The sequence below is a fragment of the Onthophagus taurus genome, chromosome 8, assembly GCF_036711975.1.
Source record: "Onthophagus taurus isolate NC chromosome 8, IU_Otau_3.0, whole genome shotgun sequence".
In the NCBI taxonomy this organism is placed as follows: Eukaryota; Metazoa; Arthropoda; class Insecta; order Coleoptera; family Scarabaeidae; genus Onthophagus; species Onthophagus taurus.
In genome coordinates this window covers 21,029,304-21,044,525 of record NC_091973.1, presented here as the reverse complement: position 1 = coordinate 21,044,525, position 15,222 = coordinate 21,029,304, and the positions used below count along the sequence as shown (strand labels likewise).

The 15,222-nt window shown below is 36.3% G+C and overlaps 2 protein-coding genes across 2 annotated transcripts; both read right to left on the bottom strand.

Moving 5' to 3' along the window:
- Positions 1-11,363: 11,363 nt before the first annotated feature.
- On the bottom strand, positions 11,364-12,914 carry LOC139431406 (uncharacterized). Its single transcript, XM_071199065.1, has one exon. The coding sequence runs from the start codon at positions 12,912-12,914 to the stop codon at positions 11,364-11,366; it is 1,551 nt and encodes a 516-aa protein (XP_071055166.1).
- A 19-nt stretch (positions 12,915-12,933) lies between these two features.
- Positions 12,934-14,793, bottom strand: LOC139431405 (uncharacterized). The gene has a single exon (XM_071199064.1). It carries the CDS (start codon positions 14,791-14,793, stop codon positions 12,934-12,936), a length of 1,860 nt encoding a protein of 619 aa, XP_071055165.1.
- Positions 14,794-15,222: the final 429 nt, after the last annotated feature.

Sequence of the window (15,222 nt, the reverse complement as noted above, 5' to 3'; positions counted from 1 at the left end):
TCATGAAAATCGGAATGTAAATGACAGAGTTACAGCTTGGGGCTTTTTCTGTGTGACACCCTGTATATTATTTTCATAAATAGTTCCGACTTTACATTGAGCTCAATTCTACGGGGTGGAGGCGTGATTTAATTTCCTTTAATTTGGTCGGTTTTATTTTATTTTGATTTGCTTCTGGTAAAGTTTTCTTTCAATTTATTTACTCGCTAACATTGATAATTTCTTTTTTTTGTTCTTAATATCTGGCATACATCGAGTTAACCTAAAAGAAAAAAAAGATAAATACTAGCTTTTGTTTTACTTTATTTTATTATATTTTATTTCACAATATATTCATTTTGTCTTACCTTTATTGTTTTCTTTTACGATTATTGTTTTTTTTTAAGTTATTGCTACTCAAAAAAAAATCTATTTCACCTTTTTGTTGTGTTGTGTTATGTTTGCATCACTTCTTAACATCACATGTCACAGTTCGTGAATCACGCGCGAGCAACTATGTGGCGCCTAATAAATAACCCTCCCTTCTACCCTAGGCCGGTCGAGGACTCGCGTGTGTCCCTTCTAGATATAAACATTGTCCTTTTTTTTATACGTCTAGTTATATATATATTTTTTTCACTAATAAATTTAGGCGTCACAGTATCGTGAGCGTGCCTATGGGTATTGGGGGTCGTCTTGAAATAAGTTTTATTAGTACCCGATGTGTGAAATGATTTAATTTTGGGGACTGATTTCTGACGGAAATGGGAATCGTTCCGGATCTTCGTCGCGGTGAATGGACATTCCCAAAGGAACCACCAAAAATTTTTGTAAATGCGATTCATGCTAGATCGAAACTCACTCCTCAAACGGAGAATAGATTGCAAACATTCTTGATTAAAACATTTAATGATAAAGAATTACATGAACTCGGTCATACCAATTTAGTTAAGCATCATGTACGAATCGAAAAAGACGTTTTACCTATTAAACAGAGATACTACCCAATTTCGCTGGCGGTACAGAAATTGGTTGATAAAGAGTAGATAGTATGTTAGAGTTAGGAATCCTTGAAAAATCGCGAAGCCCATGGTCATCTCCCGTTTTGTTGGTGCCAAAGAAAGATGGAGAATATCGATTCTGTGTAGACTATTGACAACTTAATCGCGTTACTAAACCAGACACGTATCCACTACCGCAAGTATCCTGGACGTTGGACAGGTTAAGAGACGCGAAATACTTGACATCCATCGACATAAAGTCGGCGTATTGGCAGATACTAATGGCGGAAGACAGTAAACAATATACCGCGTTTACCGTGCCCAACCGTGGTTTATTTCAATTCAATCGGATGCCATTCGAGTTGACAAATGCACCGGCAACGTGGCAACGATTTATAGAAGAGATAATCGGAAATGATCTTGAGCCAAACGTATTTGTCTATTTGGACGATATTATTATCATTACCGCGACGGTTGATAAACGTGTCGAAGTATTAGAAACGGTGTGTGACAGACTCAAATCGGCGGGACTTACACTTAATGAGGAAAAATGTCAATTCTTTCGGCAATCACTGAAATACCTTGGTTATGTAATTGATGGGAACGGTTTACACGTAGAGCCGGAAAAAGTTAATGCGATTCTTAAAATCCCTACTCCGCGAAAAGTTTCGGAAGTACGCCGATTAGTAGGTATGACTTCGTGGTATCAACGGTTTGTGCCTCGGTTTTCCACAATCATTTCCCCAAGATTATTTATTATTAGATTTATTTCAAGAATAAAACCTTCGAATGGACCAAAAATTGCGACCAAGCTTGGGGAACTATAGAAGAAAAGTTAGTAACAGCACCTATTCTATCTCGACCAAATTTTGAAAAGGAGTTTATCGTTCAAACCGATGCCTCTGATTTTGGTATCGGAGCGGTGTTAAGCCAAAAGGAAGATGGAGATGGAGAGAAAGTCATAGCTTACCTTAGTAGATCTCTAACCGCACAAGAAAGAAAATTTTCCACTACAGAAACGGAGTGCTTGGCTGTCCTCTGAGCTGTGGAGAAGTTAAGACCTTATGTGGAACGCGCTCATTTTACAGTCATCACCGACCATTATTCCCTGGTGTGGCTGAACAATCTCAAGATGGGCTATCAGACTACAACAGTATGATTTTTCAACAATTCATCGAAAAGCGAAAGAACATGTTGTTGCCGATGCGTTATCGCTTTCCCTGCCTGTTGTGAGCGAAACATCGGTGGAAGATCGTCAAAAGGACAAATGGTGGTGCAAAACAAAGAGAATGGTAATTGAAAAGCCGGAAAAATATCCAAATTATCGTGTGGAAGGTGAAATTTTATACAAACTGGTCGACATCAAGCATCCAAACTTGGGGGATAATTTTGATGGTTGGAGAAGGGTGGTACCGAAGAATCGACGAATTGAAGTTATGAAAAAGTATCATGATCGCCCGGAAAGTGGAGGTCATTTGGGTATTTTTAAAACGATCTCCAGAATTTCTCAGCAGTTTTACTGGCCGAAGATGAGATATGACGTCATAAAATACATAAAAAATGGTGGTACTTGCATAAGAGTGAAACCTGAACAGAAAGCTCCAGCTGGTCTCATGAAATGTCAACAGCAAAAAGGCCATGGCAGTACGTGAGTGTAGATTTAATTGGACCTCTATCTAGAAGTTCCCGTGGCTTCGCATATATATTGGTGGTACTTGACACGTTCAGTAAGTTTCCTGTTGTTTTTCCGTTGCGACAGGCTACGGCGAGTTTGGTGTGTCGTTGTATAGAGGAGGGAATATTTTTGGTGTATGGAGTACCCCAAACGATACTGTCGGATAACGGAGTCCAATTTAAGTCGAAACAATTTACGAAACGGTTGGAAAATTATAACGTTAAACCGAAATATACCCCTGTATACCATCCCAAATCCAACCCTACCGAGCGCATGAACCGTACTATAAAAACTATGTTAACGTTGTTTCATTCGCGAGTGATAATCATCGAACTTGATTTGTATCTTACAAAAGTTGCATGCGCTTTACGCTCCGTAACACAGGAAACGACCGGTTATTCTCCGAATTTTATTAATTTTGGGCGCGAAATAATTATGAATGGTGAACTTCACGATGATATTCCTGATGGAGAAATTAAGGTGAATCTGAAATCCCGTGGTAAAGCGTTCATTCCGTTGTTTCGCGAGATCCATTGGAGAATTAAACAGGCTTTGGAAAAGTCAGGTGAACAGTATAATCAGGGACGTGGTGATGTAAAATTTGAGGTGGGCGACGTAATTTTGAGACGAAACTTTGCGTTGTCCGACGCGACTAAAGGCGTTGCAGCAAAAATGTTAGATAAATAAAGGAGTTTTTTACTGTCCTCCTCTTGTTAACTACTTTGATCAATTGGAGGAAACCCTTGAGAGGCACTCTTTTAATTATAACACTATTCTTCTGATGGGAGATTTCAATACTTGTTTGCTAAAAAATGACTTAAGGAGTGACAGACTTCGCTTCATTGCTTCCTCATTAAATTTGACCATCCCGCCCTCACAACCAACTCATCATCTTCCAATTCGCATTCGCTTCTGGATCTTACTATTACGATTCGTCCGAGCAGCATACTTACGCATGGTCAGCTCCCTGCTCCTCAATTTTCCAATCACGATCTAATTTACTGTGCAGTGCAGATGCGACAACATATTTTCTCGCAACGCATTATTTCCGTTCGTGATCTGAGTAGTATTGATAACGATTTGCTGCTGTCCGATGCGCAGAGGATCGATTGGCTCCCGCTTTATCGAATGGTCGATATTGATGGCAAGGTTGACTACTTTAACTCTAAACTTATCAATCTCTATGACAAGCATGCCCCACTCAGACGACGCAGGGTGAGATCCGCCCGCACCCTGGTTAAGTGATGAGATAAGATCACTGACGAGGGAGCGTAATCGTGCAAAGCTATTATTTAAACGTATTCCAAATACTATTAATCGTGAAAACTATAGGATCTCGCGTAACCGTTGCAATCACCAATGTAGAAATGCTAAAAAATTGTATTTCTACCGGAGACTATCCAATGCTAATCCGAGGACGTTTTGGAGGTTGATGTGTTCCTTAGGGGCGGTGAGTCTCCCTCTGTTCCGGCTGCTTGTGATGTGGATTCATTGGCGAGGCTTTTTGCTGACCCTCCTCTGCTCATTAGTGGTGGGACTAGGATGACAACTATTTCTGAAATTCTTGCCTCATCTAAAGACTCCTCTTTCTCCTTTGTCCTGGTCACAGCGTCAGAAGTCCGCGATGCCTTGAATCACTCGAGGTCTACGAGTGTGGGAGCTGTTGGAGTTGGTCTCAAACTTCTTCCTATATTGGATATTGTTCTTACTCCTATTACCCACATTTTTAACTTCTCCTTTGAACGATCCTCATTCCCTTCAATCTGGAAGGTTGCTCATGTTGTCCCTATACCTAAATCCAAGAGTCCCTCAAGTTTAAATGATTTTCACCCAATCTCCATTTTATCTGTTCTATCTAAAGCTCTCGAGCGCCTTGTTTATCTACAAGTTCAAAAGTATTTACAAGAATTTAACTTGCACAACGAGTTTCAATCAGGTTTTCGTAAGGGTCATAGCACGCCAACGGCGCTTATTAAGATTACAGATGACATTAGGTATGCTTGCGACAAACGTTGTGTTACCATCCTTGTATTACTTGATTTCAGCAAGGCGTTCGATTCGGTTGATCACGATCTTTTGCTGGCGTCACTAGCTGCCCTTGGATGCCTCTTCATGTTTATCTTGGTTTCAAATTTACTTTTCCTGTCGTTCCTTGTGTGTGCGTGCTGATTCTGCGCTCTCGTCTGCTTGTGATATTAAATATGGTGTACCCCAGGGTAGTGTGTTGGATCCGTTGCTCTTTTCGATTTTTATTAATGCCGTCACCCACTGCATTTCTTGTAATTATCATGTGTATGCTGATGACCTCCAAATTTACACTACGACAACTATTGATGATTTTCCGGAAGCAATTGAACGTCTTAATCATGACCTTTCCAATATTTTGGATTGGTCCAAACGTTATGGCCTTAAATTAAATACTGCTAAAACTCAAGCAATTGCGTTTGGCAGTCGACCTTTACTGGCAAAGCTGAATGATTTTTCATCCATTCACTTAATGCTTGACGGAGACATTATTCAGTTGTCAGACACGGTTAGAAACCTTGGGGTGGTTATGGATTCTACAATGTCCTGGAAACCTCAAATTCAATCCGTCTGCAGAAAGGTCTATCATAGTTTCCACTCACTGAAAAGTTTCCGTTGCTTCCTTCCTCCCATGATCCGTCGTAATCTTTGTTTTTCCCTGATTTTCCCCCATATAGATTATGCTGACACGGCATATCCTCATCTTTCGGTAACACTACGAAACAAACTGCAAAGACTTCAAAACAACTGCATACGGTATATCTTTGATCTCCAGAGATCTCAACACATAACCCCATACCGTAATTATTTGCAGATATTAAGCTGTCAGAACCGTAGATCGTTTCGTATATTAACTATGTTATATACTGTTCTTCACAATCAAACCCCAAGGCATTTGTATTGTATATTTCAACACTTGTCGTCGCATGGTTTACCCACTAGATCTCAGTTAGATTCTGTGCTTATGTTCCCGACCCATAGTATCGAGATTTACCATAAATCGTTTGCTGTGCAGGCGATAACCCTTTGGAATAGTCTGCCTACTGAGATCCGTAATATTCCTCACCTTGTGACATTTAAAAACCACCTAAAACGTCATTTATTGGCGCTCCAAGTATCTGCCTGAGAACTTTTTCTTCTCCTTTTTCTTCTCTTCTTTTACTTTTACTTTTCTTCTCTTCTCTTCTTCTTTTATTCCAGCAACTGTCATTATGCACCGTTTTTAGTGATCATACGTTTAGCATAGCAGCTTGCCGTTTATTTATTGTTTCTCTTATATAACTTAGTATACTGCTGATTGATTAGGTTGTTTGGAAGATATCGCTTACGCGATAAATCGACCCTTTTGTCCGTATTTATGCATTAAGTTAAATGTATGTATACATTTTCTTTAATTTGTACTTGTTGTTTCTTATTATGGCAATAAATTTATTTATTATTATTAAATACGTAGGACCGTACCGGACACGTAAAAAGGTGTCGTCTGAAATTTATATACTGGAAGACATGGACGGTAACGAAATTTCGGGTAGTTGGTCGGTGACCTAACTTAAACCCTTTCATGTGAATTAAATTTCTTGTCATATTTCTACACTTTATGTACTTTTGTGATCGTGTTCTGGGTCTTTGATGATCTTCCTTATATTTGTTTTTTTTTTGATGTTGCGTTTTAAAATTTAAATTTTTTCTGTTTGTTAAGGGTTGTTAACTTGTGTTGTTTGGAAAAATTGACTTCATTTTGCGCAGGTGTATTTTTTTTTTAAACCCAATTCCCATAAAAGTGTGTTCAAAGGTCTTTTCGACCTCGTTTCAAAACCAGATTTGGAATACTAAATCACGCCGTTCCGAATTCTCTTCAATAACTTCCTCCGGGAGGACCTTCTCCTTCTTCAATATTTCCTGGGAAAGCACAAAAGGTAATAACAAGACCATCGGGAAGAACCAATCGAATTATCTTACCCGTCCTGACCTTACCAGAGGAACTGCTGTAGCATATCACCTTCAAGTTAGTTCAGAAGACTCTTAAAGGAGGTTAAAGGTCAGAAAACCTCAACATTTTCTTTTGGTCGGAGAACCGTATAATAAATTTTTGGTTCTCATTGGAAAACCTTCATTTAGTGTTTATATACTTTTTTTTTTAATAGTTTAAATTAAATTAAAATTTCAATTTCAAAAGTAACTCATTAAGAACTTTAGATTAATTTAGTATTTCATTAGTAATTTAAATTCTTTTTTTTTTTAATTTTTATTTCTAATTATATCTTTTGTAAGTTTTTGTTAGCGAGGATAATTTTTTTTTACTTTCTATTATTTATATAGACTTTACGTTGAGCTCAACCCTACGGAGTCTGGGCGCGATTTAATTTAGTTTTTTTTAAATTAATTTTGGATTTTAATTTTAGATTTATTTTATTTTGGTAAAGCAAACAGTTTCTTTTCAGTCTTACTCGCTAACATCGATATATATATATATATATATATATATATATATATAAATATATATATTTCTTTTTTGCATTCCTTGGTTTAACCTAAAACAAAACCAAATAGGAAGAGTTGTTTTATTGTATTAACTTTTTGGTACTTTAAAATATTTTCATTTGACTTACATTTTTTTTTTGTTTATGATTATTATTATTTTTTTTGTTAATAAAAATTATAGCAACTTGTTATACAGGGTGTTTCGGTGACTTGGGGAGCAAATGTAACCACATGTACTAGAGTGAAAATGATGACGATTCATGTAAAAAAAAATTAGTAAAAGTCCTCAAATTGCAAAGATACAGGCCATCAAAGTTAAGAAATTTTAACACATTTTTCTAAATATTTTAACCACGATTTATGGAAAAGCGTTGAAATTTGGTACAGTGTAAACTAATATCACCTAAAATCATTAAGCAATTTTTGAGTTGGATCGGTACGTGGGAACAATGCTATACAGGCTGTTCCTAAAGTTTGTTTGCTCAGAACTTTTTTATCATAACCCTACATTTATTTTTGCAGTTTCTTATAACAAATTTAGTTTAGAAACTTTTATCACTCTTAGAGAAAAACCACCGTTTTCGTATTAAAGGCAAAAATGTTAGGCTCCGAATTTAATAACACTAAAAAAAAAAAATAAATAAATAATCTGAATTGGCAATGACAAGTAAAAATCGAACTGAGCTATCATAACTATTATGTATGCAACATGTCCAAGTGTAGATTTAGCTAAATCACATTTTTAATTTGTTTTAGTTGGTTTAATAAAAGAATCCAAAAACAATAAATTAAAAATCAACAAAAAATAAACAAAAAAACGACAACACTAACAGGAATAATAAAAAAAGTACATAAAATAACAAGACAAGTAATAAAAAATACTAAAGGAAATGTTCAAAAACTTAGATTTCTTTTTTTTAAGTGCTATTATTGAAATCGGAACCCAACATTTTTGCATTTAACACGAAAACGGTGATTTTTATCAATATTATCTAAGAGTAATAAAAGTTTCTAAACTAAATTTGCTATTAGAAACTGCAAAAATAAATGGAGGGTTATGATAGAATAAAAAAGTTCTGAGCAAACAAACTTTAGGAACAGCCTGTATAGCATTGTTCCCGCGGACCAATCCAAATCATAAATTGTCTACCGATTTTACATTACATTGAATTATACTGTACCAAATTTCAGCGTTCTACTGTAAATAGTGTTTAACATTTTTGGAAAAATGTGTTAAAATTTCCTAATTTTGATGGCCTGTATCTTTGAAATTTGAAGACTTTTACTAATTTTTTTTACATGAATCGTCGTCATTTTCACTCTAGTATATGTGGTTAAATTTGTTCCCCGAGCCACCGAAACACCCTGTATATGCAACCAAACATACAAGCGACACAAGCGCCACTCAGCGAACACCATAAGAGGAGCATTTCGACAGTTCGGGAGTTCATAAAAAACCACGTTGACGTTATACACCATTGCTTACAAATAACCTTTAGAGTGCTTGTTATTATACTCAATTATTGTAATAAAAAGTTTCTATAATCAAGTTGTTTACATATACAACAAATTGGCGACGAGACGGAGAAGAGGAGAAGAAAAGTACACGAGGAAAAATTACAGGTACAATTACAAATTTCTATACATTTACGCGAATACAAGCGGATAAGGAGTCAAAAATTTATACGTTTACAATAGAAAATACGCAAAAAAAAAAATAAATAATAAAGAAATAAAGGATTACGTTCATAATTTTTACTTTTTCAAAGTCACGCGTATGCACGCCATTTTACAAATTCCTACAGCCACACCCATGTTTCAAGGGCATCCTAAAACCTGCCTCGATAGCCCTCTAGGCACAATCATTTTCCTATAAATACAAATCCTTTACATTATTTCTTGAAATGGCCGAATTGACGAACGTTTTAGCTCAAATCGCAGAAATTTTGAAAAATGTTCAAGCTACGCAAAACCATATCATTGAAAACAAACAAACAAATTATACGGGAAGAGCAACCCTATGATGAAAACAACGAGAATTTCGATTCGTACTTACAGCGTTTAGATAACCACTTACAACTACGCGGCGTAGATAAAAATTCACAAACAAAACTTTGTGTTCAAATTTTAATAGGATGTCTTACAAGGGGACCTTACGGGTTCGTCATCACCGATTTTGTTCATATTTATAGGGATTGAAGATCAGTACTCGGACATCATTTTCCTGAAGCAGTTCGATCCCATGCTGGAAAATATCCGAGAAAATTTTAATATTTTCGGCAAACGTAAGAAACAAAATAAATGAATTCAAAATACAAAATCTATGAACTTTAAACATTCCGCCCGCCTACGAGGCTACGAGTAAAAAAAATTCAATAATGAACGATTGAACAATAATAAATATAAATCAAAAAATATTATTCAATGAAAACATAATAAAAATTAACCCAATACAATTTTAAATAGATGGAAGTAAACATAATTTTGTTACTGGACGAGTTAACGTGGTGCTTGCTGTTTTAACTGTGGCTACACGCGTTAACTTGTCAGGTCCTGAATATAATTTAATAACGCGAGCAAGGGGCCATTTTGTCGCAGGAAATCTTTCATCTTTCAGCATTACTAACCGTCCAATCTGCAGCTTTTCGCCTTCGGAATACCATTTCGACGCATTTTGTATGTATTGCAAGTAGTACTTAGACCAATAGTTCCAAAATTGATCAGATATTCGTCGTATCATTTGCCACCTTGATAGTCTTGATATATTGATATCACGTGTAGATGGTTGCGGGATGGATGTGAGAGCAGTTCCAATTAAAAAATGTCCAGGTGTTAGAACGTCAATACTGTTTGGGTCATCAGATATTGGACACAACGGTCCTGAATTTAAAATAGCTTCAATTTCAATTAATAATGTCGTAAATTCTTCGAAGGATAGAGATGCATCCCCGATAACTCGTTTGAGATGATATTTGACGGACTTAACGCCTGCCTCCCATTTTCCGCCAAAATGAGGTGCTCCAGGAGGGTTGAAAATCCATTGAGTTCCATCGTTCGCCAATAGATTTCCATTGTTCAGATGCTGAATTGAAGAGGTTGCGGAGTTCTCGGTCAGCACCAACAAGGTTTGTCCCACAATCACTTGTGATTGTAGCAGCGATTCCTCTTCTTCCAACAAAACGCTTATATGCTGCGATAAACCCCGAAGAAGTATAATCTGTGGCGACTTCAAGATGAATAGCTGATGTGCTGAGACAAACAAAAATGATCAGATAGCCCTTGTAAATCTTACCGCCACGTCCACGCAGTGTACGCAATGAAAAGGGCCCAGCATAATCGACACCAGTGTTCAAAAATGAACGAGATGGAATAATACGTGATTTTGGGAGTTGGCCCATTAATTGTTGACCAGTAATTGTTCTCTGACGGGCACACACCATGCATTTGTGAACAAAAGATCGGACTGGTAAACGCCCACCCAAAATCCAAAACTGCCGACGCAGAGAAGCCAGAGTTACTTGTGTACCGCCATGAAGATTGAGTAAATGATGATATCTGATAACCAGTGTGGTGAATGATGACATCTTCGGAAGAATAAGAGGATGCTTCTCGTTCCAATTCAAATTAGTAAATTGAAGCCTTCCACTAAGTCGCAAAAATCCGTTACCATCGATGAATGGTATTAGACGATGAAGACGATTTGATCGAGGCAGTGATTGAGTAGACATCAATATGGAAATTTCAGGTGCAAAATATATTTTTTGAACATGTTTTACCAAAACCAGTAAAGCATCATTAATTTCGGAAGTAGACAATACCGCTGAAACTGAATCCAAACATTTATTATTACATTGTTTTACAAACCTTAAACACCAGGCAGTGACGCGTAATAATCTTGTGAGAGAGGAATAGCGCTCTATGAGGTCCCAACAGGTTAGTGTTGATGTAATTACTGATGTATGACTGTTTCGCTCTTCGAAATTTTCGGATTCAGAACAACTTGGTATAGATTGTGGCCAGGATAGATTCGGTAGATTAAGCCATTCAGGTCCTCTCCACCAAAACCGAAGATTTGGAAGCTCGGAAGGTAACACACCACGTGACGCCAAATCAGCAGGATTTTCTTCAGAAACAACGTGATGCCATTGAGCAGAGGATAGTTCCTGGATCTCAGCTACTCGATTGGATACAAATTCCTTCCATCATGATGGGTGATTGGTAATCCAATGAAGTACAATAGCAGAATCGGTCCAAAGGTGAATATGATCACTCAATTTTAATGTTTTTTGAACACGATGCACCAACTTTACAAGCATTAACGCGGCACAAAGTTCAAGTCGCGGAATTGTTATTCGTTTAAGTGGTGCAACCTTAGTTTTAGCCGATACGATAGTGACTGTTATTTTATTGTTATTATTTGATATTACGCGTAAATATACGACCGCGGCCAAAGCTTGCTTGGAAGCATCACTAAACCCGTGAATTTCAATAACACTAACATGATTAGATAATCCGAGCCAACGAGGTACAGCAATTCCAGAGAATGAATGAAATTGTTTTATAAATGTACACCATCGCTTCACAAATTCGTCTGGTAATTTTTCATCCCAATCGATCTTTTTTAGCCAAAGTTCTTGCATAAATAGCTTCGCAGTAATTACGATGGGTGCCAGCCATCCCAGAGGGTCAAATATTTGTGCAACAACTGATAATATGCTTCTCTTTGTAAACGTATTACATTCAACTGAAAATGTTTTCCAACTGAAAATGAAACTATCGTCATTACTTTTCCATATTAAACCTAAGGTTCGATACATCAAATTATTTTCAAATGATCGTGAATCAGAAGTTGCAATATATTCTTCAGGTAGCGAGCTAATTATTTCTTGTGAATTAGATGACCATTTCTTGGCAAGAAAACCGCCCGCCATAAGAATCCCGTTTAATTGGTGAATTTTTTCTCTAGCATGTATTGTATCATTAGCACCCGATAAGATGTCGTCTACATATATATCATTCAAAATAATATCGGACGCAAATGGTAAAGTTTTAGAGTGTTCTTCAGCCAACTGATGTAAACAACGTATAGCAAGGTATGGAGCGCAAGTTAAGCTATATGTAACAGTGCTCAATTGATATATTTTTATTGGATCAGATGGGTTAGTTCGCCATAATATCTGTTGAAATGGCAAATGATCAGAGTGAACCTTTATCTGGCGATACATTTTCTCAATATCAGCAGCAAAAGCAACAGGATGTTGTCTCCATCGCATTAAAACATCGACAAGATCATTCTGAAGTTTGGGTCCAGGCAAAAGGTAATCATTAAGAGACATTCCTGAGGTAGATTTCTGAGAGCCGTTAAAAACAACCCTTAACTTAGTGGATGTACTGCTTTCTTTTATCACTCCATGATGAGGAAGAAAGAATTGTTTTCCTACTGAAGAGATGTCTTTTGAACATTCAATCATGTGACCAAGAGAAAGATACTCTTCCATGAATCTGGAATATTGACTTTGAAAATTTGGATTTTTTAGAAAACGAGATTCCATACGAAGCAACGCCTTTTCTGCCATTGCATAAGAATCACCAATATTAATTGAAGTATTTCTAAAGGGCAATCGAACTATAAATCTTCCTTTAGAATCCCTGGTATGAGTAAGTTTAAAATAATCTTCACAATCCTGCTCTTCTTTAGTCAGTAAAGGTTTTTTAACGATTTGAGATTCTTCTTGGTTCCAGAAGAGGTGCATTAATTCATAAAGATTGTTTTCAGGAGAACATTGGAATGAGTAAATTTTGTCTTACATTTTCTGAATGGATTGATCCCGATAGTATCCAGCCAAGAGTGGTATTTTGAAGGAGTATTGAACCGTTGTTTAATCGACGAATTCCACTTTTCATAATTTGGGAATAAATGTCAACACCTAGGATGACGTCAATTGTTGTAGATGACATAAAATGTGGATCAGCAAGTGTAATATCTTTTAATTCATTTTGAAGATCATTGCATATAACTTGTGGAGGTACGTAAGCCGTGATTTGAGGTAATACAAGTGCATTAAGTCGATATTGCATGTAAGGTTTAGTTCGAGAGCTAAGATAACAATCAACATTTCCATGTGAAATATTTGTTGCTTGTCCTCCAACACCATGAATAGGAACAGATTTTGAACGTCGAGGTAACTGTAGAAGTTGGCATAAAGATTCGGAAATAAAGGAAACTTCAGAGCCTTGGTCTATTAAAGCTCGAATTAAACATGGTTTTCCATTGAAAGTTGCAATGTTTACAAGAGCGGTCGCGAGTAATATTGTAGATATAGTTGTTAGATGTGAGACTGCCATATGAGAGGAGTTTTGAATAACTGTTGTATGAGGTATGGAATTATTAGAATTGTCAGATGAAGTAATTTGAGAAGTTACTGTTTGAGATTGAGAGTTAGAACCATGTAATGAAGTATGATGTTGTCGTTGACAAATACGACAACGCTTGGATGAGCGACAATTCTTCATAAGATGAGGTCCAAGACAATTAAAACATAGGTTTTTGGATATCACAAATTCTCGTCGTTGTAGCGGAGATTTGTTCATAAATTGTTGACAAGATGAGATGTAGTGATTAGAGTGGCATAACGAACATGACTGATTGTGAGTCGGCGTTGAAACGTTGTGAGATTTAACGTTACCAATAGGCTTAATTGGAATGTTTCGTTTTGTAGAAGTGAGCTGTTCAATCGCCTCAAGACTATGAATTCTTCCAAAAAGAAAGCTTTCTAACTCTTTAAACGTTGCTGGGGATTTCTTACTCCCAATAGATTTTTTCCAATCTTTGAGGGTTTCAGGATCAAGTCTTCGTACAATCAAAAAAACGAGTATATTATCCCATTGCTTTGTAGGACAATCTAATGCTTCAAGTGCACCAAGATTCTCTTTAATCTCACTTATCAAACGCTTAAGCTCGCTGGACGATTCATGTTTAATTGATCGAGTCGACAAAAGAACTGACAAATGAGAATCAATCAGAATTCGTTTATTTTCGTAACGATCTATAAGAATATCCCATGCTCGAGCAAAATTATCTTCACAAATCGCGATGTTTTTTAAAAGTTGGGCGGGTTCTTCCGTTACACTCATTTTTAAATAATGTAATTTTTCGACCAAAGAGAGTTCTGAATTAGATTTAACCATAGAATCGAATAAGTCATGAAAATGTTTCCATTGTAGATAGTCTCCAGAGAATTTTGGTAAATCTATTCTTGGTAATTTAGGAGAATGAGAATTTATAGCACGTGTTGTATTATTTAAAGAATTATTTGCTAAGTTGTCAGAGGGAGCGGATAACTTATCTATAAGATCGAACATGTCTCCTTGAATATTTACGTATTGTTCTTCGCACTCAGCATATATATCGTCTTTAAAATAAACGTGATCTTGAAATTCATCGCGATTACCAGTTACAGTTTCATGAATTTGCTGGAATTTAGCCCAATTTGAATTTAATAAATTTAAACGACTTTTTATTCGACCGATCGTCACATTTGCATCGCCTAGTTTTTTCAAATTTGTCATTGCACGCGAAATTAGACCGTAAAGTTCGATCTGTCGATCTAGAGTAATTCTAACTTCAGACATTTTCTATCTGATTTAAACGAATTTTAACGATTATTTGAGATAAATTTGAGAATCGGAGATTAAAGAATGAGTTGATTTACGAACCCGATAATTGTTTAATATTATTTCACGAAAATTGAGAAACGTTTTGTTAAAATGTCCGAAACGTTTTACCGCACGCGAGCTATCCGGCTCGAAGGACCAAATGTTTTGAGGTTTAGAAATTACGAGTTCGTTTGAGAATGAATTAAAGATAACTTACTATCAATATATTATATTATGAAATTAAATGGTTTGGTTCCACACTGCACTAAACAATAATTAAATCAACTTAATAACTACAACAACGAGACTGACTGAATTTCTACGTGGTTCGTACGAATAATACAAAAAATAAAACTTGTTTTAATATTTTCGGCAAACGTAAGAAACAAAATAAATGAATTCAAA

Bases quoted from the DNA above. Each gene is read 5' to 3' on its own strand.
- LOC139431405 (XM_071199064.1), bottom strand. From the start codon at position 14,793: ATGTCTGAAGTTAGAATTACTCTAGATCGACAGATCGAACTTTACGGT.
- LOC139431406 (XM_071199065.1), bottom strand. From the start codon at position 12,914: ATGCACCTCTTCTGGAACCAAGAAGAATCTCAAATCGTTAAAAAACCT.